This window comes from Labrus bergylta, chromosome 8 (genome assembly GCF_963930695.1).
Source record: "Labrus bergylta chromosome 8, fLabBer1.1, whole genome shotgun sequence".
Classification (NCBI taxonomy): Eukaryota; Metazoa; Chordata; class Actinopteri; order Labriformes; family Labridae; genus Labrus; species Labrus bergylta.
Window position 1 is genome coordinate 31,026,243 of NC_089202.1, and position 25,000 is coordinate 31,051,242.

At 46.0% G+C, this 25,000-nt stretch overlaps 2 protein-coding genes across 4 annotated transcripts in view; one reads left to right on the top strand and one right to left on the bottom strand.

Moving 5' to 3' along the window:
• col6a4a (collagen, type VI, alpha 4a) overlaps positions 1–9,638 on the top strand; it is a 62,413-nt gene extending 52,775 nt beyond the window's left edge. For 2 of the 3 annotated variants that reach the window (XM_065957572.1, XM_065957574.1), the window contains 13 exons: positions 125–187; positions 272–334; positions 869–901; positions 997–1,033; positions 1,143–1,154; positions 2,026–2,519; positions 2,956–3,046; positions 3,681–4,334; positions 4,430–4,514; positions 5,296–5,456; positions 7,427–7,597; positions 7,743–7,790; positions 7,985–9,638. In XM_065957572.1, the coding sequence (XP_065813644.1) occupies positions 125–187; positions 272–334; positions 869–901; positions 997–1,033; positions 1,143–1,154; positions 2,026–2,519; positions 2,956–3,046; positions 3,681–4,334; positions 4,430–4,514; positions 5,296–5,456; positions 7,427–7,597; positions 7,743–7,790; positions 7,985–8,160 (2,088 nt within the window). In that variant the 3' untranslated portion in view covers positions 8,161–9,638. The remainder of the gene's footprint in view (positions 1–124; positions 188–271; positions 335–868; positions 902–996; positions 1,034–1,142; positions 1,155–2,025; positions 2,520–2,955; positions 3,047–3,680; positions 4,335–4,429; positions 4,515–5,295; positions 5,457–7,426; positions 7,598–7,742; positions 7,791–7,984) is intronic. The other variant, XM_065957573.1, reaches the window with a different exon arrangement.
• Positions 9,639–11,757: 2,119 nt separating this feature from the next.
• The window catches only part of pik3r4 (phosphoinositide-3-kinase, regulatory subunit 4), a 21,838-nt gene continuing 8,595 nt past the window's right edge, over positions 11,758–25,000 (bottom strand). The window contains exons 7-21 of the mRNA XM_065957575.1: positions 23,893–24,114; positions 23,553–23,726; positions 23,016–23,161; positions 22,721–22,924; positions 20,818–21,019; positions 20,279–20,370; positions 19,084–19,306; positions 18,422–18,587; positions 18,147–18,311; positions 17,861–18,072; positions 17,633–17,764; positions 17,392–17,492; positions 17,218–17,306; positions 12,458–12,578; positions 11,758–12,361 (exon numbers count right to left, since the gene is read on the bottom strand). Coding sequence (XP_065813647.1) covers positions 12,191–12,361; positions 12,458–12,578; positions 17,218–17,306; positions 17,392–17,492; positions 17,633–17,764; positions 17,861–18,072; positions 18,147–18,311; positions 18,422–18,587; positions 19,084–19,306; positions 20,279–20,370; positions 20,818–21,019; positions 22,721–22,924; positions 23,016–23,161; positions 23,553–23,726; positions 23,893–24,114 — 2,420 coding nt within the window. The 3' untranslated portion in view covers positions 11,758–12,190. The remainder of the gene's footprint in view (positions 12,362–12,457; positions 12,579–17,217; positions 17,307–17,391; positions 17,493–17,632; positions 17,765–17,860; positions 18,073–18,146; positions 18,312–18,421; positions 18,588–19,083; positions 19,307–20,278; positions 20,371–20,817; positions 21,020–22,720; positions 22,925–23,015; positions 23,162–23,552; positions 23,727–23,892; positions 24,115–25,000) is intronic.

Sequence of the window (25,000 nt, forward strand, 5' to 3'; positions counted from 1 at the left end):
CAGCTGAGAACTTCCAGGGCAAGGATAATATTTAGACAGAGACGTGATGACTCTGAGCCAAAATATGAGAAAAATGAAACAAAGAGCTGTGAGGAACATCTTGATAAGTTTGTTCTGTGTTCAGGGTGAAGACGGTCTGAAGGGGTCTAATGGATATCCAGGACGTAAAGGGAACCTAGGCCGAGGCGTGAGTGTTCACTTTTATTTGACCTCCATGTCACAGAGGTCGTGTTTCCTCTCTGACCTTTATCTCTGTTCTGGTTGATTTCAGGGGAACTCGGGGCGGCCGGGAGAATCAGGCATTCCTGGAGAACCGGGATACCCAGGACACCCGGTGAGTATCATCAGCACCAGCTGTGCCTGGACGCTCCTCAGAGTCCCTCTGCACCTTTAAGAAAAAGCTAAAGACCCAGCTCTTTATGAATACCTACTAACTTAATGATGATGGTCTCCATATTATTGATGATGATGATGGTAATGACGATGGTTTTTGTTTGATAACGATGACTTATAAGATGGTTTCTATACTGATTAGAGCTCTCAAGAACTGCCCTCAATGTTGTGCTTTGCCTCTGGTCACTTCCTGTCAGCACCTGTGTGTCCAATCAGACTCAAAGCTGATCGCTGTGACGCCATGGTTGCCGTCTTTCTGTTTCTATCTTTACGCTCAGTTTGATCATTTTCTGTGTTTTCATCCCACTGAGGTGACGTCGTTGAGTGCATGTGTGTGTGTGGGGGGGTGGCATTAGAAGGAGGGGTTGGGTGGAGATGAAGCCAAGAGGAAATGTTACTTTTCAAATCTTGATTTCCAGATTCACCAGCCGTGCTTTTAAAGTTCATGATGTTTTTTTGTTTTCTGTCTCTGTAGGGTCTCAGAGGTCCTCCTGGAAACATGGGCACCGTAAGAACCGCCTTAAAAAAACTCACCTTTACCCGCTCACATGAAGTAACCAATCAAACCGTTTGTATATATGACGTCTGTTTGTTTTCCCTCAGGAGTGTCAGCTGATCACCTACATCAGAGACAACTGTGGTGAGTGTCAGAGGAGCATTTTTGTTTCTCACGTTCAATAAAAACGCTCTGACGTCGTTTCAATGATCCGCCGCTCGACCTCTAACATGTATTTTTCTCTTCTCTGCAGCATGCTCTTTTGGTACGTATCTCCATTTGAACAGTCAGAGCAGCGAGGTGAGTACAAAACAAAAAACATCACAAAGTCAGAAAAAGCTCATTACAGCCTCTTCAGGTTTATGTGGCGGCCATTTTCCTTGATGTTGGAGGGTTGGCAGTAACAGTCGTAGTCCACTTGTAGGCGGGTATTTTGTCCCGTCCAAACGTGCTAAGTTCTCCAGAACATCTTTGCCCTCATAAAAAAAAACACAAACGCACCGTTACGGCTGTCATGAGCACGCCAAGTCAACAACAACAACAACAACAACAACAACACCTACAGGCGAGCGACCTCATCACAGCCGACGAAGCAGCTCGCTCAGAGACAACAACGATTCCCCGTTCCTCTGCAATGACCTTTTTCATTTTCAAACTTTTCCAACCGGGCCTCGTCCAAAAACTGCCAACGTTGGGGGGCGGGGTTTGTGTGGTGGGAGTGTTGTGTGAAGAAGCGGTGACCTCCGTCGTCCAATCAGGGGTCTCTGCTCGTCAACATATCGGGAGAGTAACTGTGTGTGTGTGAGCGTGTAAAAAGTCCAGTTAGCATCGTTAGCACCAGCGCTAGTTTGGTGACATGTCTGTTTGACGTGACGTCACACGGAGGAGAAACCGGCGCACAGCGTTCTCCCCGTCTACACAGAAACACCTGAAACTGAGTTTCTGAACATCTTCACCGTGGAAGGAGTTTTACTGAAGGACAGTTTCCTTTTTGGTAATTAAAAAATGATCCAACATCGGGCGCCTGAGACGTCTGTTTCTGTAGCCGCGGTCTGAACTGGTGAAGACATCGTTTGATTTGAAGAATCCTTCACTTCTGTGCTCTCTGTCTTCATCTCTTCTTTGTTGGTTTCCAGGTCGTTCCGAGTGTCCGGCCCTCCCCACAGAGCTCGTGTTCGGTCTGGACATGTCTGAGGACGTGACCCCGGCAGCCTTCGAGCGTCAGCGCACCGCCCTCCTCTCGCTGCTGGATGACATCTCCATCGCCGAGAGCAACTGTCCGACCGGCGCCCGCGTGGCCGTGGTCGGATACAGCGCCCACACCAAGTACCTGATCCGCTTCCATGACTACCGCCGCAAATCGCAGCTGATCGAGGCGGTGAAGAACATCGCCCTGGAGAGGACGGTCAACCGCCGCCAGCTGGGCGGCGTCATGCGCTTTGTGGGTCAGCACGTCTTCAAACGTGTCCGAGCAGGATTGATGATGAGGAAGGTGGCCGTCTTCTTCTCCGCAGGACCTACGCAGGACACCAACGACGTCGTGACCGCCATGATGGAGTACCGAGGCTTCAAAATTGTCCCAGCTGTCATCGCTCTGAGGAACGCTCCTGCGATCAGTCGGGCGATGGAGGTGGGTTCTCATTCTTCTTCATACAAACTGAACCGCGTTAGAGCTAAAGTTGTAAAGTCGAAGAGACAGAAGGAGTTGTTTCCTGTCTCGCGGTGTTCAGCCTGTGTCCACTAGAGGCTGGCTGCAGTGAATCCAAACACACCTCTCCAGGCCTAAACACAGAGAACAGATTATCATTCATTTTCTGCACTACAAACAGTCGGTGGTTGTTTATTCAGTGTGTGGGACGGTCGCTTCACCCGCCAAGAAGGAGGCTTTTCCGTTTGTCTCCACACTGTGTGACTTCACTCCCTCGGCTCTCCGTCTCCCTTCTGGTTTAAGATTACATCCTCCCACTACTGACAGGAATTTGTCTTGATTTTAGAGAAACTGGAAAATGAAGCGAAAGCTCTCAGCAGAGTCGGCTGAGCTGTGACTAACGCCTGTTTCTCCTCAGGTCGATGACTCCAGAAACGCCATCTTCACCGTGATGGGGAGGGACATGGCCGCTGACCTCAGGAAGGTCAAGAACTGTGCGATCTGTTACGGTAGGCTGTCATACTGTCAGGACTTCTACTTTAGCCGGATGTTCTGAATGTTGGGATGAGAAAGTCGTATCGTTTTTGGATGTATTGACTCAAATTAATACAACAAAATGAAGAAACTAAATGTACGGATATTTATGTCATTTTTAACACATGCTAGTTTGTACAAAAATAAAAATTCTGGTTTTGTTTTTTAAGATTTATTTTTGGGGCTTTTAATGTAGAGATAGGACAGTTGACAGTCTGAAATCAGGGAGAGAGAGAGAGAGTGGAATGACATGCAGGAAAGGAGCCTCAGGCCAGACTCGAACCTGGGCCGCCCGCGTTGAGGACCATAGCCTCCATACATGGGGCGCGCGCACTAACCACTGCAGCGCCCCAACAACAATTCTGGTTTTAAATGTTCTTTCCTTTAACCAAACACACGAGTTTAGGACAGTTCAACAGTTTGTTTATGTGCTGCAACGTCAGCAACTATCGTCCGAATGCTAAGCTAACTACTAAGCTACCTACATCTTATACATAACAGTATATTGGAGCTAAGAGTTAGCATGTTTGAGGCTAACTACATCAGTCTGTGTGGTGAAACCTTCTGTGTTGAATGTCAGTTCAGAACACGTTCCTGTTGTTTCCTCAGACCCGTGCAAGCGTTCAAGCGAGTGCTCCTTCATCCAGGAGGAGGTGCAGCCTCTGGAGGCCAACATGGACCTGGTGCTGGTGCTGGACGGCTCCCGGGAGGTGCAGGCTGACGAGTACAGCGGCGCCCAGCAGCTGCTGGCGTCTGTGGTGGAGCAGCTGGCCGTGAGCCCTGAGCCCAGCAGGGCCGGGAGCCAGGCCCGGGTGGCGTTAGTCCAGGTGGGGAGCACCCGGGCTATGATGCAGGAGTTTGGCCTGCAGACCTACCAGAACCAGCAGCTGATGAGGACACACCTGATACAGCGGTTGCAGCAGCAGGGCGGCTCCTCGGCGCTCGGACTCACGCTGGAGTTTGCCCTGAGGGAGGTGCTCCTGAAGGCCACGCACGCCCGGAGGAAGAAGGTGCTGCTGACCGTGTTGGGCACCAAGACGGCCAACGAGGACAGGGTCTTGCTGCAGTACATCTCCCAGAAGGCCAAGTGTGAGGGGGTGGCGCTGTTCGTGGTGACGGTGGGCGAGCGCTACAGCCGGACGCAGGTGGAGCAGCTGTGCGCTCTGCCCGTGCATCAGCACCTGATCCACGTCAGCAGAATGAACGCCGAGGAGCAGGGCTACACCCAACGCTTCCTCAGGGTCTTCATCTCCACCCTCAACAGTAAGAACCACACACACACACACACACACACACACACACACACACACACACACGCACTTGTCCTCATGAATGTGTGTGCTGTGTTCTTGTTTCAGAGGGAATCAACGCGTATCCTCCTCCCACTCTGAAACGAACGTGTGACCAGCTGAGAGAACAAGATGGAGGACAGAATTTTAACGGGTAAATCACACAGCCTGCAGAATGACGTGGTACCACGAAAACACTCTTATAGTTTGTGCAGAGGCGCTGATTGTCAACAGGCAAGGCAGGCAACTGCTTGGGGCCCCAGGAGAGTAATGGGCCCTTCGGGGCTGACTAACTTTAAAGGTGACATATCCTCCTCCTCTTCTTCAGTGTGAATAAGTCTCAGAGATCCTCAAAACATGTGTGTGAAGTTTCTTGTTCTAAATCCACTCTGATCCTGTATTTGATCATGTCTATAAACCCCTCTATTTCAGCCCTGCTCAGAACAGGCTGTTTCTGTGTCTGTACCTTTAAATATGTAAATGAGCTGTGTCTGACCACGCCCCCTCTCTGGAAGGGCTTGGGTGTACTCGGGCTTTCTCGCTCCATGTCCTATTGTTTACGGTGAGAAGGCAGACTCAGAGGGCAGAACAAACACCTAGCTGTGGGAGTGTCACCCACCTGGGGGAGGGGCTACTGCCCTTTGTGATGTCATGAAGGGAAAATCTCCAAACGGCCTGTTTGAGCACACATTTTCTGAAAAGTGGAGCAGGCAGAAGACGGAGAGGATGGACTTTTCTCATCATTGGGGGGTTTGGAGACAGACTAGAAACACATATTAGAGAAACATGGGGAAGTGGATTTTGCATCATGTGACCTTTAATCCACAACAGCGGCTCAAAATGTGCAACATTTGAAATGACAGTAGGAAACCTCCTTAAGGGGTCCCCAAATGATGAATCACTTCTGCTGACAAAGTTTCTTCTTTCATTTCCAGTCAGGCGGGGTTCACAGAGATTGAGGACGTGAGGGAGGAGGAGGAGGAGAGGTTTCAAGAGCACACAGGAGGAAGCACTCAGCAGACCGGCCAGCTGGACATCATCGAGACCCTGACCCGAGGCGACGGACAGACAGTAGTGTCTGGAGCTAATGTCAACGGTAGACCACACACACACTCACACACTCACACGGACGTTATCTCGATCAGGTCAACTCATAAAACTCAAACGTTCAGCATTAAAACAAACACGTAAAGCACAAATCAATGCTGCTCAGAAATCTCCTCCAAATACTGCAGGCTGCAACATCTCTTGCCCCGCTTCTGCCCCCTAGAGGCTGGAGTGTTTATTACATCACACAGACTGAGGAACATTCAAACCAGAAAATATGAAGTTTCTCATCAGTGAACGTGGAACCTGTTAGATAGATAATCTTTAATTTACAGTTTTGTCCGTTTCTGACTCTTATTAAGACTCGATGCTGAAATATATCGAAGGAGACCGTAACAGGAAGAAGAACGAGATGTTTTTTTTTTTATCTAGATCTACGACTTTCCTCAGAGCCTGTCCTTAAACATATTGAAATAACAGTTTGTGTCCATTAGGAAGGACAGAGGCTGAAGAAATATGAAGTTTCAGGTGAAACTAAGGAACTAAACTAAAGAACCCCTAATGTACGGACGAACATTAATACCTTTTATTTTGTTGTTTTTTATTGGAAAAAAGTCAATGTCAGTTATTTTCTCGAGATCTGGACTCACTAACTCAATATGTTTGGATAGCAATGATGGTTTTCCCGTGATGAAGATGAGACAATGTCTACAATTGACTAATTTTCGTAGGAAAACGAGCGCCGTTATACATCAGAGTTGAGTTCTCAAGAAAACAACCCAAATGGACTCGTAATCACGTAGCGGTAAGGTCCAGACTGATGTGGGTTTTTTGTTTCAATCCAATATCGATATAACGGCCGATATTTATTCAACTTGAAAGTATCTGCGTATGTAAGTTTGTTGTAATCCATATAGCGCCCTCTGCTGGTGACAAGAGAACTGTTAGTGTAAAACAATGAAACTCAAATTAAATGCTATTTGATTGGTGAATAAATCGAGTAATATCAGCGCATATCTGAAATAAAATGAGACGATACAGATAGTTACTGGATATGCTAAAATCGGCCGATATTATCGGCTGGCTGATAAATCGGTCGAGCTCTAGTATAGTAGCATTTCCTCTTATGGCGTCCGTTTAAATAGCCAACTCCCCGTGCTCACAAGAAAGTATCACATGAGTTCTAGATAGTCTCCGGTGGAGTTTGACGTGGGCCACAAAATACATTTCTTGTGAGATTGCAAAACTTGGGCACTCTTAACCTGCTCAAAAGCATGCAAACAGAAAACGCTCTTTTCAGTCCAGGTTTGTTTCTGTTGTTTTAATCTTTCAGTGCATGTCCCTTTAGGGGCTCCGTATGTTTAAGTAAAGCTTCTTCTCTGAGTGACACCCTGAGTGCACGCTTCATATTTCAGTCTGTTGATTGCATCTCTTTAGTATTTCATTTGCCTCCTTTGTTTTGTTTGAATAACTCTGTTCGTTGTTTTAACCTGAACCCAGTTTGTGTGGAATGATTCTAACGTCTCAGACTGCATGTTGTTCTCCGGCAGCAGCGGCTCTTCACATTCACAGATCGATCGTACAGTAAGATACTCAGATCATATTAAAGGGGACATATCATGATAAATCCTCTTCTTCAGTGTTTTTGAACATATATTTGGGTAACCTGAGAGTCTACAGACCCACAACATGTGAAATAAACCCATCCAGTCCTTTGTTTGTGGTCTGCATAAGTCCTACAACACAGAGAAGCTCTGTTTCAAATGTGCTCTCCTTGTGATGTCACAGTGGGATTCCCTGGTATCTCCACCCATGGACTCCACTCTTAGCCTAGAGCAAAACTTTAACGCAGGTCGGCCATTTTTATTCTCTCTACAGAGGACTGATGTCTACGGGGAAAACTCAGGGGTGGCCGTGTTTCTGGTTCGATTCCCATTAAAAAAATGTGCAGAGCCGCCGCCCCCGGAGGTGTGTTAGCTGTGACAGTGTGTAGTAAACGTGTGTGTGTTCTGCTTTCAGCCCAATGTCTGCTGCGGGCTGATACTGGTATCCAGTGTGAAGACTATGTCCAAGTGTGGTTCTTTGACAAAGACATCGGTGCATGCTCGCCATTCTGGTTCGGCGGTTGCGGCGGCAACGCCAACCGCTTTAAAACGGAAAATGAATGTTTCCTGACGTGTGGCATCCATAGTAAGTCCTGAATGTGCACCAGACCACGACATGAGAGCGGCTGTGTGTGGACTGCTAACTGTGTTCGTCGTGTTCCCGTGGGTGTGTAAGACGCTGCACTCTGTTGTGATGTCGTCATGGTAACTCGCTCTGTCCTCTCTCACAGATCCAGACTTCCTGCCCAAACCAGAGCTGGTCAACTTCGCCTCCAAAGGTAAAGAAAAAAAAACACTAATCACATTCATACACATTTGAACGCCACAGACAAAGCAGCGGGCGATGCTCGGGGGACAAGCGTCTCGCCAAAGGACACGTCGGACATCGGCTACGACTCTAATCTCTCTCTCTCTCTCTCTCTCTCTCTCTCTCTCTCTCTCTCTCTCTCTCTCTCTCTCTCTCTCTACCCAGACGCCTGTTTCCAGCCTCAGAACCAGGGCGACTGTCAGAACTACACCATGGTGTGGTTCTTTGACACCGAGCAGAACGAGTGCTCGCGCTTCTGGTACGGAGGCTGCGGCGGCAACGGGAACCGCTTCAAGACTCAGGAGGCGTGCGAGAGCCTGTGTCTGCTGAAGAGCCGGTGAAGAGGAGGGGCGAGCGAGCAGGAGCGAGGAGGAGGAGAAAAACACCGCTGTACACCCGACACACCACAACAGAGCCTTAGAATAAAACACATGCATGTTCAAGAACCAAACTTTATCGACAGCTCAGTGATGACGGACGCCTTCAGGGAAAACGTTTGACTCTCTTCACCAAACACGTAAACAGAAACATGTTGAACTCTGACGCTGTCACAATTCTTTACTCCACATCGGGTGCTACTTTCATGAAGTGTGGGGGGGGGGGGGGGGGGGGGGGGGGGTTGTTTATGAATGTTTTTATTTAGACTCGACATGAATGTTTGAAGGAATGGCATTAAAGTGTGTTTCTGTAAAACAACTTGTTTTTACATAACTGAAGAGAAAAGATCGATCGGACTTGTTATGAGTGTCGGTGCAGCGAGCTAAATGTACTTGTTATGTAAGACATCGCATCTCGTTTGAAGACACTTGAAGCTCCCGTCTTCTCCTCAAGTCGTCAGTCTGTCAAACCTAGTAGAAAAACCTCCTCGTTTATCTGATCTCATTTCACTGTCTGTCTCTTTAAGGCCCGCCTCCCCTTGCACATATCAATTGGGGGGGGGAGGCTCCAACCAACGTTCAGCAGGGCAATGAAAATGAGTGCTGACAAATGTGGGCCCCCCTTAGGGAGGTTTCCTACTGTCATTGCAAAATTTTGCACATTATGGGTCGCTTCTTTGGTTAAAATTTTGTCAGACCCCTGGGACCCCCCTCCCCCTCCCCCCCCCCCACTGGTCTGGGGATTTTTCTTACTGAAAATAAAACTTCTGCAATCTGTCTACATTGCACAAAAACATTGGTAACATCTTAGATTTGGATTCCTTCCTCTCCCGTGCATCTGTCTCATGAAACGGACATTTTCAACAACCATAGCTGTAGCGTCCAGAGAGAGAACTCTCAACTCTAGAAATGAACACAAATGGTTCACAGACTTTCTCACATCAGGTCGGTGGGAGCTGCGTTTAAAGATGATTCTTCTTCGACTCTTTGGAGGTCACTTAAAGATCTAACCGCCTCGAGATATCAGAGAGGAACGCTGTACACCCTGGTCTTTAGGTGGAGCTCCAGGACTGCAGCTGTTCAGTCTAAAGGCGTCCTCTCATCTGTTTAAAGTGAAGAACTGAACTGTGAAGTGAAGACCTTTAACTGTTTAAATGATCAAACTGACCCTGGAGCTGCAGCAGGTTAGTGTTTAGTCTGTTCAGTGTCTGATTAATCCCACAAACATAAACCCACAAGGACGAGGCTGCAGCACGACTCCAGCATCACTTTGAGCCTTAAAAGGTCACAGCTGTGTCTCTGTGTGAGTTTTCATGCTGTGTCCCCATCCATGCATCCGTCTGTCTTCAAGTCATAAAAAATCAACATATGCTTTATTAAACCGACTAATGGTGCTTCATGTAAAAAAAAAACAATAATAAAGAATTTCAGAAAAGCTGCGACTTCCTGCTGCAGTTTGTTTGTTACATGATGTTTTATGATGTGTGGGATTCAAACAGCTGCTTCTGTGTTTATAAATCTAAAAGATGTAAAAGGAGCGGAGAGGTTTCCACATGAATGAAGGTCGAGGAAGACGATAAGCCCGCACACATGCTCACAACCACAGGTTCTTCTTCAGGTGATCATTTTTTAACAGAGGAGGGCGTCGACACAGAAACACAGAAACACAGAAACACAGAAACACAGAAACACAGAAACACCTTCAGCAGAGTTTCTGTCATCAGCATCTTCAACCAGGAAGGAGTTTTACTAGAAGTGGGTTTTCAGTGACCTTAAACGCAGTCTGTGTACGAAAGCTGGACGAGGCCTCAGTAAATACAGTTTATCTGTGTTGTCTGTACAAAGTAAATTTTCTAGAACATTCCTGTTTAAAAAAACTCCCTTTTGCACTTTTTAAGACGAGAGAAAATATGGAGTCAGGCTGTGCAACATGTCGCATTGAAGGCAGCGAGCAGCGTTGAGCTGCTAGTCTAACAACAATGATTTTAAACGTATTTTAAATATGTAAAATAAATCATTTTTTTGGTCCAATGAATCAGTGGTGTTTCAGAAACATCTAAATGACTTCAGGGACGATTTTCACCGATTGCGTCAGAGAGTCTGATTCACTATGAATGGATTGCAGACGCTAATATCTCTGTAAATCGTTCATCATGTTCTCCGTCTGAAGGTTGAGGCCTCTGACTCCTAATGAGCAACATGTCAGCGTCCATCAGGTTGGTATTTGGCTTCACTTTTGTATACTCAGAGCAGGCAGAGACGTGTCGTCCATCTTCTTATTCTGTTAAACAGTATCTTGTGTTATTAGGAAAGGGACAGGTATTATAAGTTTTCTTCTTCCTGCTCCTGTTTGCTCATGAACAGTGTTTCAGTGTTATGAGAAAATGTTTTTAGTTGTGTATTATTGTGTTGAAACCAAACACTGAAATGAGCAAATAAATCAAATATGAAATGAAATGCACAGTCAATGTTACAAACCGTATCGTAAACTTCACACTTTGGAGAAAACGTCCTCCGAGCTGCACGTACAGAGAGCACATGGTGACGTGGAGCTCTTGCCTATCTTTGTCTTTTGATGTTGACTCACCTCCCAGAACGTTTTCACTGATGGATCAGTCACACATCAGAGCACAGGGGAGTTTGTGCTGCAGGTTTTTATTGGACAGATGGACACACATGGAATCACAGGTCACATGGTTCATCTGCAGAAACTCAACAGATCATAACTTTATATTAATCAGATTTAAGTAACGTATGTACAGAGAGAAAGAGGGACTCAGCTGATAACAAACACAAACGAAGGGGACGGGTGAAATGATGTCACAGGATTTAAATCGTCTCGTTTGGAGTCTCAGACGCTCAAAGTTCAAATACATGATGAGTGAATATCCATCCAGTATCTGGGGGGGGGGGGGGACTCAGAGGTCATTATGTGAGAGGCGAGGTTACACCCTGGACTGAACTGTTCACCTGTCAATCACAGGGCTGACATGTAGATACAGACCCTTGAACCACCGTGCCGACTAAGACGAGGACTGAAAATGTATTTTTTATTTTTAATTAAAGTATGTTGGAGAACTACGAGTTAATCCATCATGAAACTTTTCAAAGACTAAATATTTCTTATAACTAAAGTTCCAGCTCTGACTACGATGATTAAGAATATTGACAAAGTGTGAAAAGTCTGTTTTACCTCATCAGATGTGTCTCTCAAGACGTCGACTAAAGAGTAAAAACTCCTCAGATATAAGACAGAAATATGCTGAGGCATTCACTCCTTCAATAAGTCATCATGAGTCATGAAGAGAGACCGTCCATCTGTTTGAAGACTCACTGTGATGACAGAGAACAGTGAACTCTCTCTCCCCTCTCTCTCTCTCTCTCATAACTCTCTCTCGCTCTCTCATAACTCTCTCTCTCTCTCTCTCTCATAACTCTCTCTGTCCCTCTCTCTCTCCCTCTCTCATAACTCTCTCGCTCTCTCATAACTCTCTCTCTCTCTCTCTCTCGCTCTCTCATAACTCTCTCTATCCCCCTCTCTCTCCCCCCCTCTCTCTCCCTCATAACTATCCCCCTCTCTCCCTCCCCCTCTCTCTCTCTCTCTCTCTCAGTAGAGTTCACTGACACTCACAGATTTGTGAACACCAATCAGATTTCAGATGTTCAACAAAACGCTTTGTGAACTTTCACATCTTTGAAGCGCAGAATGAAGTTTATCAAATGTTTAAAAATACAGACGTTCTCTCTAAGTGCACAAACAGAGCAATGTGAGGCGGGGGGGCTGAAGAGAGCGCCATGTGACCATCCAGCAGGAGGACGACGTCTTCTACCGTTAAAACTGAAAAGTGACATCTCTTCTGAATAAACAGATCAATGTGTCCCGCCTCTCACAGATTGACCTTCATGACTTCCTGTGTCAGAGCGGGTGAGAGAGAGCGCTCTTCATCAAGTCCAAAGACATGAAAAAGTTTGTGCGTCCGATGCCGCTCGCCGCTCACTTCCACACCTTGACGATGCCGTCTCTGGACGAGGTGACGATGAAGCCCTGCGTCGTCTGGAAGGTGGCGATGTCCGTGATGATGTCGTGGTGTCCCACAGGGAGCGATTCTGGGCCGCGGCGGGGCGAGTCCTCCACCACGCCGCTCTTCTGTTTGCTGTGAATCTCCTGCAGAGACATCGACCCCGTGTTTGACCTCACACACACACACACACGATCGCAGAGAGGCATGATGGGAAATAAAAGCCGTTTTTGTGTGCTCACCTGCACGACCTCCGTCCCCTCGATGATCTTCCGGCTGTACAGGACAGACGGGCAGTGCAGCGAGTCGTTGGCGCCGCCCGCCACGATGTACGACCGCTCGGGATACGCCAAATCCCAGAACCTGAAAAACAAACTTTAACCATCAGAACTTCTGATTTTATTTCTATTTTATTTGTAAATTTTATTTTATAAAAAAAAAAAACACAATAAAGTTAAGAAAAACAAACAAACATAAAATCTCAAATTTTGAATGAAAAGGAGCAGAAAGAAGATTAATCTTATAATATCTGCCCCTCTTTTACAAAACATTAATTAAAACATAACAGAACAATTTAAATTAAATTAAATTGGCTGCAGGCAAACACAGCCACTCACTGACAAAACAGTATCTCACTGACATATTTCCTCATATTTATTCAACAAACTGGCTTTAATTTTTCTTTTAAATATCATGTTTGATTTTGAGTCTTTAGTTTCTCTGTTGAGATTCCTTTCACAGTAAAACATCGTTCCCTCAGTTTGGTTCTGAATCTCGGTTTATTAAAGATCTCTGTTCCTTTTAAATTGTAACGGCTTTCCTCATCATGATCCTGTGAGAACACAAACAGCCTCCTCAGACACTGAGATTGCTCCCCCTCCTGTCTGAAAGAGGGAGTCTCCTGCTGTGACCTGGACGTGTGAACAGCCAGATCAGGAGGATTCCAGGATTAGCTCACATGTGTTTTTCTTTGAGTCTTTCAGGAGAATTTCTCCAGAATTTCTCTGTGCTGCACATGTGTTTGTGGTCAGAGTCTGAAGCTGGCACTTCCTGTATTCTTTTTGTTGTTAATGGTTTGAGTGATGATAAAGAGGGAGCAGCTGTAAAGTGTTTCTTTGTCTGCGTGTCACATGCACATTCTGATTTAAAGAAACAGGATGTCTGAGACACGCTCATGACTAAAAACATTCCAGATTTTTTATTTAACCTTTATTTATCCAGGAAAGTCCCATTGAGATTAAAAACCTCTTTTTCAAGGGAGTCCTGGCCAAGAGGCAGCAAAGGTTACACAGTCACACTCACAACATACAGACAGCAATTCAAATTATAAAAGAACAGTTACAAGTAAAGGAGGTCGTCTCAAGTGCTCTCAGCCTGGATTTAAAAGCATTCAAAGAAAATTTAAGATTTAAGAGTTAAGATCAGTTAGTTCACATGTTAGCGCCACCTACAGCTCAAACAAACTGACACTAGAAGAGAGAGAAGGTTTATTAAGATCAGTTAGTTCACATGTTAGCGCCACCTACAGCTCAAACACACTGACACTAGAAGAGAGAGAAGGTTTATTAAGATCAGTTAGTTCACATGTTAGCGCCACCTACAGCTCAAACACACTGACACTAGAAGAGAGAGAAGGTTTATTAAGATCAGTTAGTTCACATGTTAGCGCCACCTACAGTTCAAACAAACTGACACTAGAAGAGAGAGAAGGTTTATTAAGATCAGTTAGTTCACATGTTAGCGCCACCTACAGCTCAAACAAACTGACACTAGAAGAGAGAGAAGGTTTATTAAGATCAGTTAGTTCACATGTTAGCGCCACCTACAGCTCAAACACACTGACACTAGAAGAGAGAGAAGGTTTATTAAGATCAGTTAGTTCACATGTTAGCGCCACCTACAGCTCAAACACACTGACACTAGAAGAGAGAGAAGGTTTATTAAGATCAGTTAGTTCACATGTTAGCGCCACCTACAGCTCAAACACACTGACACTAGAAGAGAGAGAAGGTTTATTAAGATCAGTTAGTTCACATGTTAGCGCCACCTACAGCTCAAACACACTGACACTAGAAGAGAGAGAAGGTTTATTAAGATCAGTTAGTTCACATGTTAGCGCCACCTACAGCTCAAACAAACTGACACTAGAAGAGAGAGAAGGTTTATTAAGATCAGTTAGTTCACATGTTAGCGCCACCTACAGTTCAAACAAACTGACACTAGAAGAGAGAGAAGGTTTATTAAGATCAGTTAGTTCTCATGTTAGCGCCACCTACAGTTCAAACACACTGACACTAGAAGAGAGAGAAGGTTTATTAAGATCAGTTAGTTCACATGTTAGCGCCACCTACAGCTCAAACACACTGACACTAGAAGAGAGAGAAGGTTTATTAAGATCAGTTAGTTCTCATGTTAGCGCCACCTACAGCTCAAACACACTGACACTAGAAGAGAGAGAAGGTTTATTAAGATCAGTTAGTTCACATGTTAGCGCCACCTACAGTTCAAACAAACTGACACTAGAAGAGAGAGAAGGTTTATTAAGATCAGTTAGTTCTCATGTTAGCGCCACCTACAGTTCAAACACACTGACACTAGAAGAGAGAGAAGGTTTATTAAGATCAGTTAGTTCACATGTTAGCGCCACCTACAGTTCAAACACACTGACACTAGAAGAGAGAGAAGGTTTATTAAGATCAGTTAGTTCACATGTTAGCGCCACCTACAGCTCAAACAAACTGACACTAGAAGAGAGAGAAGGTTTATTAAGATCAGTTAGTTCACATGTTAGCGCCACCTACAGCTCAAACACACTGACACTAGAAGAGAGAGAAGGTTTATTAAAGTAAAGATTCTGAAATCTTCTCATCAGAGGTGAGATCATAAAATCTGATTTTAATGAAGATATGCTGCAGATTGTGTAGTGTTGGTTGTGTAGTGTTGTGTATATGTTGTGTAGTTATTGTGTATATGTTGTGTAGTGTTTGTTGTGTAGTGTTGTCTGGTGTTGTGTATTTGTTGTGTAGTGGTTATTGTGTATATGTTGTGTAGTGTTGTGTGTTTGTTGTGTAGTGTTGTGTGTTTGTTGTGCAGTGTATGTTGTGTAGTGGTTATTGTGTATATGTTGTGTAGTGTTAGTTGTGTATATGTTGTGCAGTGTTTGTTGTGTAGTGGTTGTTGTGTAGAGGTTATTGTGTATATGTTGTGCAGTGTTTGTTGTGTAGTGGTTGTTGTGTAGATGTTGTGTAGTGATTATTGTGTATATGTTGTGCAGTGTTTGTTGTGTAGTGGTTGTTGTGTAGATGTTGTGTAGTGATTATTGTGTATATGTTGTGCAGTGTTTGTTGTGTAGTGGTTGTTGTGTAGATGTTGTGTAGTGGTTATTGTGTATATGTTGTGCAGTGTTTGTTGTGTAGATGTTGTGTAGTGGTTATTGTGTATATGTTGTGTGGTGTTGTGTGTTTGTTGTGTAGTGGTTATTGTGTATATGTTGTGTGGTGTTGTGTGTTTGTTGTGTAGTGGTTATTGTGTATATGTTGTGTAGTTATTGTGTATATGTTGTGTGTTTGTTGTGTAGTGGTTATTGTGTATATGTTGTGTGGTGTTGTGTGTTTGTTGTGTAGTGGTTATTGTGTATATGTTGTGTAGTTATTGTGTATATGTTGTGTGTTTGTTGTGTAGTGGTTATTGTGTATATGTTGTGTTGTGTGTTTGTTGTGTAGTGGTTATTGTGTATATGTTGTGTAGTGTTTGTTGTGTAGTGTTGGTTGTGTAGTGTTGTGTATATGTTGTGTAGTTATTGTGTATATGTTGTGTAGTGTTTGTTGTGTAGTGTTGTCTGGTGTTGTGTATTTGTTGTGTAGTGGTTATTGTGTATATGTTGTGTAGTGTTGTGTGTTTGTTGTGTAGTGTTGTGTGTTTGTTGTGCAGTGTATGTTGTGTAGTGGTTATTGTGTATATGTTGTGTAGTGTTAGTTGTGTATATGTTGTGCAGTGTTTGTTGTGTAGTGGTTGTTGTGTAGAGGTTATTGTGTATATGTTGTGCAGTGTTTGTTGTGTAGTGGTTGTTGTGTAGATGTTGTGTAGTGATTATTGTGTATATGTTGTGCAGTGTTTGTTGTGTAGTGGTTGTTGTGTAGATGTTGTGTAGTGGTTATTGTGTATATGTTGTGCAGTGTTTGTTGTGTAGATGTTGTGTAGTGGTTATTGTGTATATGTTGTGTGGTGTTGTGTGTTTGTTGTGTAGTGGTTATTGTGTATATGTTGTGTGGTGTTGTGTGTTTGTTGTGTAGTGGTTATTGTGTATATGTTGTGTAGTTATTGTGTAAATGTTGTGTGTTTGTTGTGTAGTGGTTATTGTGTATATGTTGTGTGGTGTTGTGTGTTTGTTGTGTAGTGGTTATTGTGTATATGTTGTGTAGTTATTGTGTATATGTTGTGTGTTTGTTGTGTAGTGGTTATTGTGTATATGTTGTGTGGTGTTGTGTGTTTGTTGTGTAGTGGTTATTGTGTATATGTTGTGTAGTTATTGTGTATATGTTGTGTGTTTGTTGTGTAGTGGTTATTGTGTATATGTTGTGTTGTGTGTTTGTTGTGTAGTGGTTATTGTGTATATGTTGTGTAGTTATTGTGTATATGTTGTGTGTTTGTTGTGTAGTGGTTATTGTGTATATGTTGTGTGGTGTTGTGTGTTTGTTGTGTAGTGGTTATTGTGTATATGTTGTGTAGTTATTGTGTATATGTTGTGTGTTTGTTGTGTAGTGGTTATTGTGTATATGTTGTGTAGTTATTGTGTATATGTTGTGTGTTTGTTGTGTAGTGGTTATTGTGTATATGTTGTGTTGTGTGTTTTTTGTGTAGTGGTTATTGTGTATATGTTGTGTAGTTATTGTGTATATGTTGTGTGTTTGTTGTGTAGTGGTTATTGTGTATATGTTGTGTGGTGTTGTGTGTTTGTTGTGTAGTGGTTATTGTGTATATGTTGTGTGTCTGTGGGTCAGACCTGATCCTCATGTCGGACCCTGCAGTGAGCAGCAGAGGGTTCCCGTCAGCAGGACTGCAGTAGATCCCGTGAACACTGTGAGGAGACGGCTGCAACACAAAGAACAGGTCACGTTGCATCATGGGTAATGTAGGCACTAAAAAGAAACACACACACAAACAAACACACATTTACCTGCATCTCAGAGAGGGGAGGAGCAGAACTCGCCCACAGAGTGAATTTACGATCCCCCGTCTCCATGTCCCACATCGACACCTCGTTATTCCCCTGGACAGCTACACACACACACACACACACACACACACACACACACACACACACACACACACACACACACACACACACACACATTAAACAACATTTAAAACATGAATTAAAAGACAACATGAAGTTGTTTCTGTTTGAATCGTCTCACCGGCGATCACAGACGATTGGTAGAGCGGATGCATCAGCAGCCGTCTGATTCGTGCTCGGGCCGGGTGGGAGTGGTTTGAGATGGGGAGCTGGAACCGCATGTCCCAGCATGCCATGGTGCCACTGCTGGTTCCTGCAGACGAGGAAGAACGGAGAGAGAGGATTCATTAAAGGTTCACTACGGGAGCTGAGAGGGACAATCCTGGACCCTCATGATGACATCACACACCCAGGCAGAGCCAGCACTGGTGCACGTCGACGGTGAAGGACGTGATGAGTCCCAGGCGGAGGTCGTGGTGGAGCGTCCAGGCGTTGGTGTTGGAGCGAAGGTCCCAGCCGACCAGCGAGCCGTTCACGGTGGCATACGCCAACACGGGCTGAGCGCCCGAGTTAAAATGGTGGATGTCGACCGCGCAGCCATCCTGATGAAGGTCCAGAGACCTGAGAGAGGAGAGACAATGAGAGACGCCCTCCTTCAGGAAACACCTGTTACCTGTACATGATGTTTCTGTCACCTCGTCTGGGACGGCTGCACTTTGGGCGACTTCGGGGGTTTATTGGCCTCGACCGCCAGCAGCTGGATGGATCCGTTATCTGACGCCACCGCCAGATAGTGAGAGCCCTGACAGAAGGTCAACGTCTTCACGTGGCCGCCGATACGAGAGTAAGTCAGCACGGACCTGCAGGAGGACGGGGGGGGGGGGGGGGGGGAGGGGTCTGTTAGACAGTCTGTGTGACAGTCTGTGTGAGTGTGACTGAACACATGATGGTCTCTGTGTGTCACACCCACCTGGTGGTCGTGGTCTTTCCCTCCATCTTCTGACTGTCCCACACTTTGACCGTGCCGTCGTTGGACGCCGTGGCGAAGATGGAGTGTTCGTCTGACACTCTGATGCGGTTCACGGCGGCTTTGTGCTCGTGGAGGTGAGCGACCAGCAGACCTTTGGGATGCCAACCTGAAACACACGATCACAGAGCGGCAAGCGTCCATGAGACGGTTTCTGTGTGTGTGTGGGTGTGAGTGTGTGCGTGTGCGTGTGTGTGTATATGTATGTGTGTGTGTGTGTGTGTAGGTATGTGTGTGTGTGTGTGTGTGTGTGTGTGTGTGTGTGTGTGCGTGTATATGTATGTGTGTGTGTGTGTGTAGGTATGTGTGTGTGTGTGTGTGTGTGTGTGTGTGTGTGTATATGTATGTGTGTGTGTGTGTGTGTGTGTGTGTGTGTGTGTGTGTGTGTGTGTGTGTGTGTGTGAGTATGTAGATGTGTGTGTGTAGGTGTGTGTGTGTGTAGGTGTGTGTGTGTGTGTGTGTGTGTGTGTGTGTGTGTGTGTGTGTGTGTGTGTGTGTGTGTGTGTGTGTGTGTGTGTGTGTGTGAGTATGTAGGTGTGTGTGTGTGTGTCTGTGTCTGTGTGTGTGTGTGTGTGTGTGTAGGTGTGTGTGTGTGTGTGTGTTACCTGGAGGGGGGGGTCTGCTCTCCCACTCGGCGCTCTCTAACATCTGTTTGGCCATGCGCTCGGCGCTGCACTGCTCTCTCTTCTGCTGCACCAGCTGCTGAAGCTCCGTCTTGCAGGTGTTGATGCGGCGCTGGTAGGCGGGGCCACTCGCCACCGACTGCAGCACGGGCAACGTCGGGGCCACGGCGCTCTTCCTGATCTGACTCGCAGGCCCGTCAACAGCCTGCAAACACAACAGCACCTCGTTTTACAAGCTGCTTAATAATCAGGTGTTTAAGATTCAAGTAAAATCATTTTCAGAGCGAATCATCTCGACGGTTTGATGGAAGAAGAGTCCGATCGGCCCTAACTCCGCCCACAAGCTGAAACACTGTAACCTCGCAGACGTTTAATGGTGTCAGGTGAGAGGTATGATTTGTCTTCTTTCTAGCCTATAAGAAGTGAGGGGGCTGTGTGTGGTGAAGGGCCCCCTCTCCATCCCCCCACTGGCCTGTACTCACACTGCTCCAGGACTAACCGGGCCTAAGCATGGTTACCTCTTAAACATAACGTTGTAACACAACACATGCATGGCTTTATGAGATCATGAAGAGTGTTATCAACGAGAGTCTTAATGACACAAAGGCTTTAAAAAAGGGCGCTGGTGGAGCAGTGGTTAGTGCGCGCGCCCCATATATGGAGGCTGTAGTCTTCCAAGCAGGCGGCCCAGGTTCAAATCCAGCCTGTGGCTCCTTTCCCACATGTCATTCCCCTCTCTCTCTCTCTCTCCCTGATTTCCGACACTGTCCACTGTCCTGTCTCTCCATCATTAAAGGCACAAAAAGCCCAAAAAGTAAATCATTAAAAAAGGGACGCCCACTTTAGGGGTGAAGCGTGCTTAGGCACGGTACAGATTGCCAGTGTGATCGCGCCCTTAGGGTCTCCTGAACCCAGATGGTGCCATGTCTGCGGCATACGTTAAATCCTGAATGTCAGTGTATGTTAGGACAGCAGAAGCTCGGGTTGTTAGCGGTGTTATCCACCTGCTCTGCAGCAACACCAACATATAAAAAACACCTCTTTAAAGAGCTCATAGTGTGATGACAGCGTCTGAGTGGATGTGCCTCCAGTCTCAGACACGCCTGATGACTGTTACCCTGATAAAACTGGACCACACCCACACAGCTGCAGCGTTACAGAGACCGTGTGTTTTTACCGTGGCGGGCTGAGCGGACGGCGGCTCCTGGGATCCGAACATGCTCTTCCACTCCTCGTTCATGGTGGAGTCCTGCTTCGTGTGCTTCCTCGCTGCAGGAATAAACAAACAAATAAAAACAGGGCCGGTAAATAAAAACAGGATGTTAAGATGTTCTCATGCTGCAGTTAACAAAACAACTCTGTAAACGTTTGTTCCTTAGAAGCACAGAAACCACACGTGAAGCACAGATGGGAGCGTTTTCCACCGTTGGTTAATAAGCACACTGTAAAAAATGAGGAAAACGAGATCATTACATCACTTCCTGCTGGTTTGAGCTCTTCTTTAAACAAAGCTCAGGGAGCATCAGGAACGTGAGGACTGTGTGTTTTCAGGAGAACACAAAGAGAAGATTAATGAGGGACATTAATGAGGCCCTCCCCTCCCCTCCCCTAATAGATTTCTATTATCCGGTTCTCCTGCACTGTGATTGGCTCGTCTTTGCTGCTGCTTTCACACGTGCACACAACTCCTGATATTTCCAGGTTAGTGTTGTTTACCTCTCTTGTCCTCGGCCTCAGCTTTAGGTTTAACCAGGTCCACCTGGCGTCCCATGATGCCGAGCGTGGCGAGGTCGATAACTCCGGTCTGGGCCGCCTCCCCCAGGTGGCTCTGCTCGCCCATGTTGGCTTTGGCCTTGTTGGACTTCAGCATGAAGTCTTTGAGCGCCAGCAGCTTGTCCTCCTCGTCCTCGGTCATTCCCTGCACAGACGACAACAAACTCACAGGTCAAAGGCGCAAGTTGCTAAGTGATCGCAGCTCGAGCCGAGGTATCTGTCCGCAACTTACACTTAATGGTGTTTAATTATGGTGCGTTCTATTTGATAACTCCTCCATGCTAAAGCGAGGGGAGAGAGGGGGGTTGGAGGTTTGTCTCTGGAGGAGAGCGGAGGCTTCAGTATGGAGGAGGCGTGGCCTAACAGCAGTTTGTTTTGGTTTCATGCTGGAGCTCAAGGGCGACATCTACTGGATCAAAAAGTCACACATTCTTCCTTTAAGAAGAAAGTCCTGAACTTTCCTGAGGAGACGAGCAGCACAGAAGAAGAGGGTGGGAGCACATCAGGATCTGAATTCTGCATAAAACTGATCCTTCAGGTCGCTGAAACGATCAGAGGTACAGATACCAGACTGATTTACTTTGTCAGAGGTTTTGATTTATTAACAGTTATTGTGATTTAAAGAGAAATTCAACAAATGTGACAACTATGAGTGTTGGTGCTGGACAGCCTACACTTTTAAAAAGTTGAATTTCCCTGGAAATCGTAGAATAACACTTCTCATGATGTGATTCTGATCATGTATCTTGTTTGTTTTTATTCCCACACATTTCTGTAAGAAGTTGGCTTTAGTCCAAGTCAAACTTGGTGAAAGAGCTCCAACAGGAAGTGAGGTATTTGGTTTGTTTATATTAAAGAGAGGAGATCCATCATCGGACGAGCTCAGCTTTAAACGCTCTCAGATGTCTTTGATAATTGGTTGACTGATTATTCTCTGTGGTGCAGATTTGTATCCCTTTGAAATCGAACTGCAGAGACCGAAATATGACCCCAAACCATGTGTGAGAATAGAGTTATAAATGTGTTCTGCTGTTTTCATTACGTTATATTCATTCTTGTTTTAAATGGTTTTAAAGAGAGAGCAGTAATCAGTCTTTTAACGATACAGTCCGAGTTAGACCGATTGACAGGACAGTGGACAGAGCAGGAAATCAGGGGGAGAGAGAGAAAGGAGCCACAGGTCGGACCTAACCGCTAGGCCATCTGTGCTTCATCTCAAAGATTCAAAGATTCAAAAGTTCATCTTTTGGCATTTCCTGCCTTTTTTTGTTTTTAATGGGAGATAGAGAGAGAGAGAGAGAGAGCGAGAGAGAGAGAGAGATCAGAGCGAGAGAGAGAGAGAGCAAGAGAGAGAGAAAGAGACAGAGAGAGAGAGCGAGAGAGAGACAGAGAGAGAGAGAGAGAGAGAGAGACAGAGAGAGACAGAGAGAGAGAGAGAGACAGAGAGAGAGAGAGAGAGACAGAGAGAGAGAGACAGAGAGAGAGAGAGAGAGACAGAGAGAGAGATCAGAGCGAGAGAGAGAGAGAGAGCGAGAGAGACAGAGAGAGAGATCAGAGCGAGAGAGAGAGAGAGAGCGAGAGAGAGAGAGACAGAGAGAGAGAGCGAGAGAGAGAGATCAGAGCGAGAGAGAGAGACAGAGAGAGAGAGACAGAGAGAGAGAGAGCGAGAGAGAGAGAGCGAGAGAGAGATAGAGAGCGAGAGAGAGAGAGAGACAGAGAGAGAGAGCGACAGAGAGAGAGAGAGAGAGAGAGAGAGAGAGAGAGAGAGAGAGAGAGAGAGAGATACTGTTTGATTCATGCTTGTATTTCATTGAGGTTTGAAGTTCGGGGTGGCGACCACCCTTACCTGTGAGAGCAGCTTCTTGAGCAGCTGAGCGATGGCCGGGTCGTCCGGAGTGGGGCATTCTGGGATGGATCCTGCACGCTTCTTCTGTCGGAGCAGCAGGTGGCGGAAGAGGCTGGCGATGTCTTTGGAGCGCAGCGCGTAGTCGAAGATGGAGCGACTGACAGGCTCCTTCAGCACGCTGAGGAGGACCAGCTCCTTATCGATCTGAGGGGGGGGGGGGGGGGGGGGGTTTAAAGAGGGCGTGATGATGATGATGAGGATGAAGATGATGAAGATGATGAAGACGAGGACTGACCTGGATGATGGGCTGCGTGATGAAGGGGTTGAGGTGGGGCATCAGTTTGCAGTAGACGTCGGCCACGTTGAGGTGTTGAGCGATGACGGTGATGAAGCCCACCGCCCCGTAACGGATCCACAGGTTGGGGTGACACAGGAACGGAGCTACGGAAACACAGAGAGGACAAAACACACAAACACCATCAGACCCACAGCCCGAGAGTCGTGCTGCCCGCCGCCGCTGGTCACTCCTTGACTGTCCTGTGTTGTGTTCCGCTCTGAGCCAGGCGGTGCTGCACGCTCACTGACCACAAGGCTCCGCCTCCTCCTCATGTCAGAGCGGGTGTCATCATGTAACCGTGAAGCCTTTCGTCTTTCACTTTCATTTTCGCTTTTTTGTCGCTATTCAACAAAGATGATCAAACATAGAATAAGAAATAAAACAGTTGATCGTGTAGTTGTTGAAGTATTTTAGCCCGACTCGATCTTCTCTCTAAGCTCTGAATGACTCGGCATCTTCACGTAACAGGAAGTCAAAACGATGTCGTTTACTCACCGATGTCGCTGACGAACTCGTAGATGTGAGGTTTCTGCAGCAGACCCAGCTGACACATACAGGTGAGGGAGTTAAGAGCTTTGTAGATGACAAACTCCTCGGTGTCACTCAGACCCTGCTGGAGGAGGGGCTTCAGGATGGACGAGCTCTGCCAGCCCACGTACGCCGCCACGCCTTCAACGCAACAAGAGGACGATGACATCACAAACATCATCAACAACAAGGAGAGAAAACTGAATGACCAGTTTATTAAAGCTGAAAACACGTATCGTCCCCACAGGAAGTTTATCTTTAACCCTTCATCTGTTTATTTCACAGCTCTGAAACTCGTCTCGCTCACCCACGATGCTGTCGAAGAAGGCGCCTCTCAGGTGCCAGTCGTTCTTGTCGTTGAGGAAGGTGATCATGTGAGACAGCAGCACGTCGTTGGCTTTCTGCCGGCCGAAGAAGACGCAGAGGCGCGTGATGCCGTTCTCCATCAGCGACTGTTTGACAATGTTCTCCGAGTCGCTGAGCAGCGTCACCACCTTCTGCTGCACCATCTCGTGCAGCGCCTGCAGCTCTACATCGAACACACACACACCGTTTGAGTTAGTGTGTGTGTGTCTGTGTTTGTATTAGGGCTGTCATTTTTTATTCTGAAACTCAAATATTAATTCAAACCTGAGGTAGAAAGTTTAAATTCAAAATGTTCAGTCAGTGCATCAGGCCGTCTGAAGTAGTTGCCAGTTTGATCCAGCAGAGGGCGCTCTCAGCGTTACTTAACCATTACATGCACTCTCCACCTCAGTAAATGAAGGCAGTAATGATGTGGCAAATACAACAGGGGCACGATTCAGGAGACGCAGACTTACATGAGGGAGACTCGTCTTTCTGCAGACAGCAGCCCTCTGATTGGTGGAGAGACACGGGGTCACTACAAACCTGCAACTCTGCAAGCTGACTCGCATATATATTTAGCGGTATGTACCAGGAAACGTCTGTTTGGCTCTGAACGGGTGTTCTCATCAGCAGGTCATATTGTGGATAAAAAGAGAGCTGACTTGTGTTTCTGGTTAACTACAGAGGCCCCAACAAAAGACGACTGGATCAGAATTGTGACAGAAATATGTAACATGGAAAAGCTGACTGTCTCCCTTAATCTTTGTATGGACAAATTGAATAACTACTGGAGGAAATGGACAACTCATTTCAATATGATGAACCCTCATCACAATGTTTGATTTATTAAAACAGCCCCCTCTAGTGTGCATCGGAGGTCCTGGCAGATGGATTTGGGTTCTGTTCTGGTTTGATGTGTACTCTTCGCACTTACATGTACGGCACCGTCTAAACACTGATAAAGGAACTGTATGGATATACAAGAGGAACTATCTTTGGATATATGAGGATGCAGATTGACCTTACGAAAGAATGCACTAGCTCAGTGGTGTCCAAACTTTTTTTCT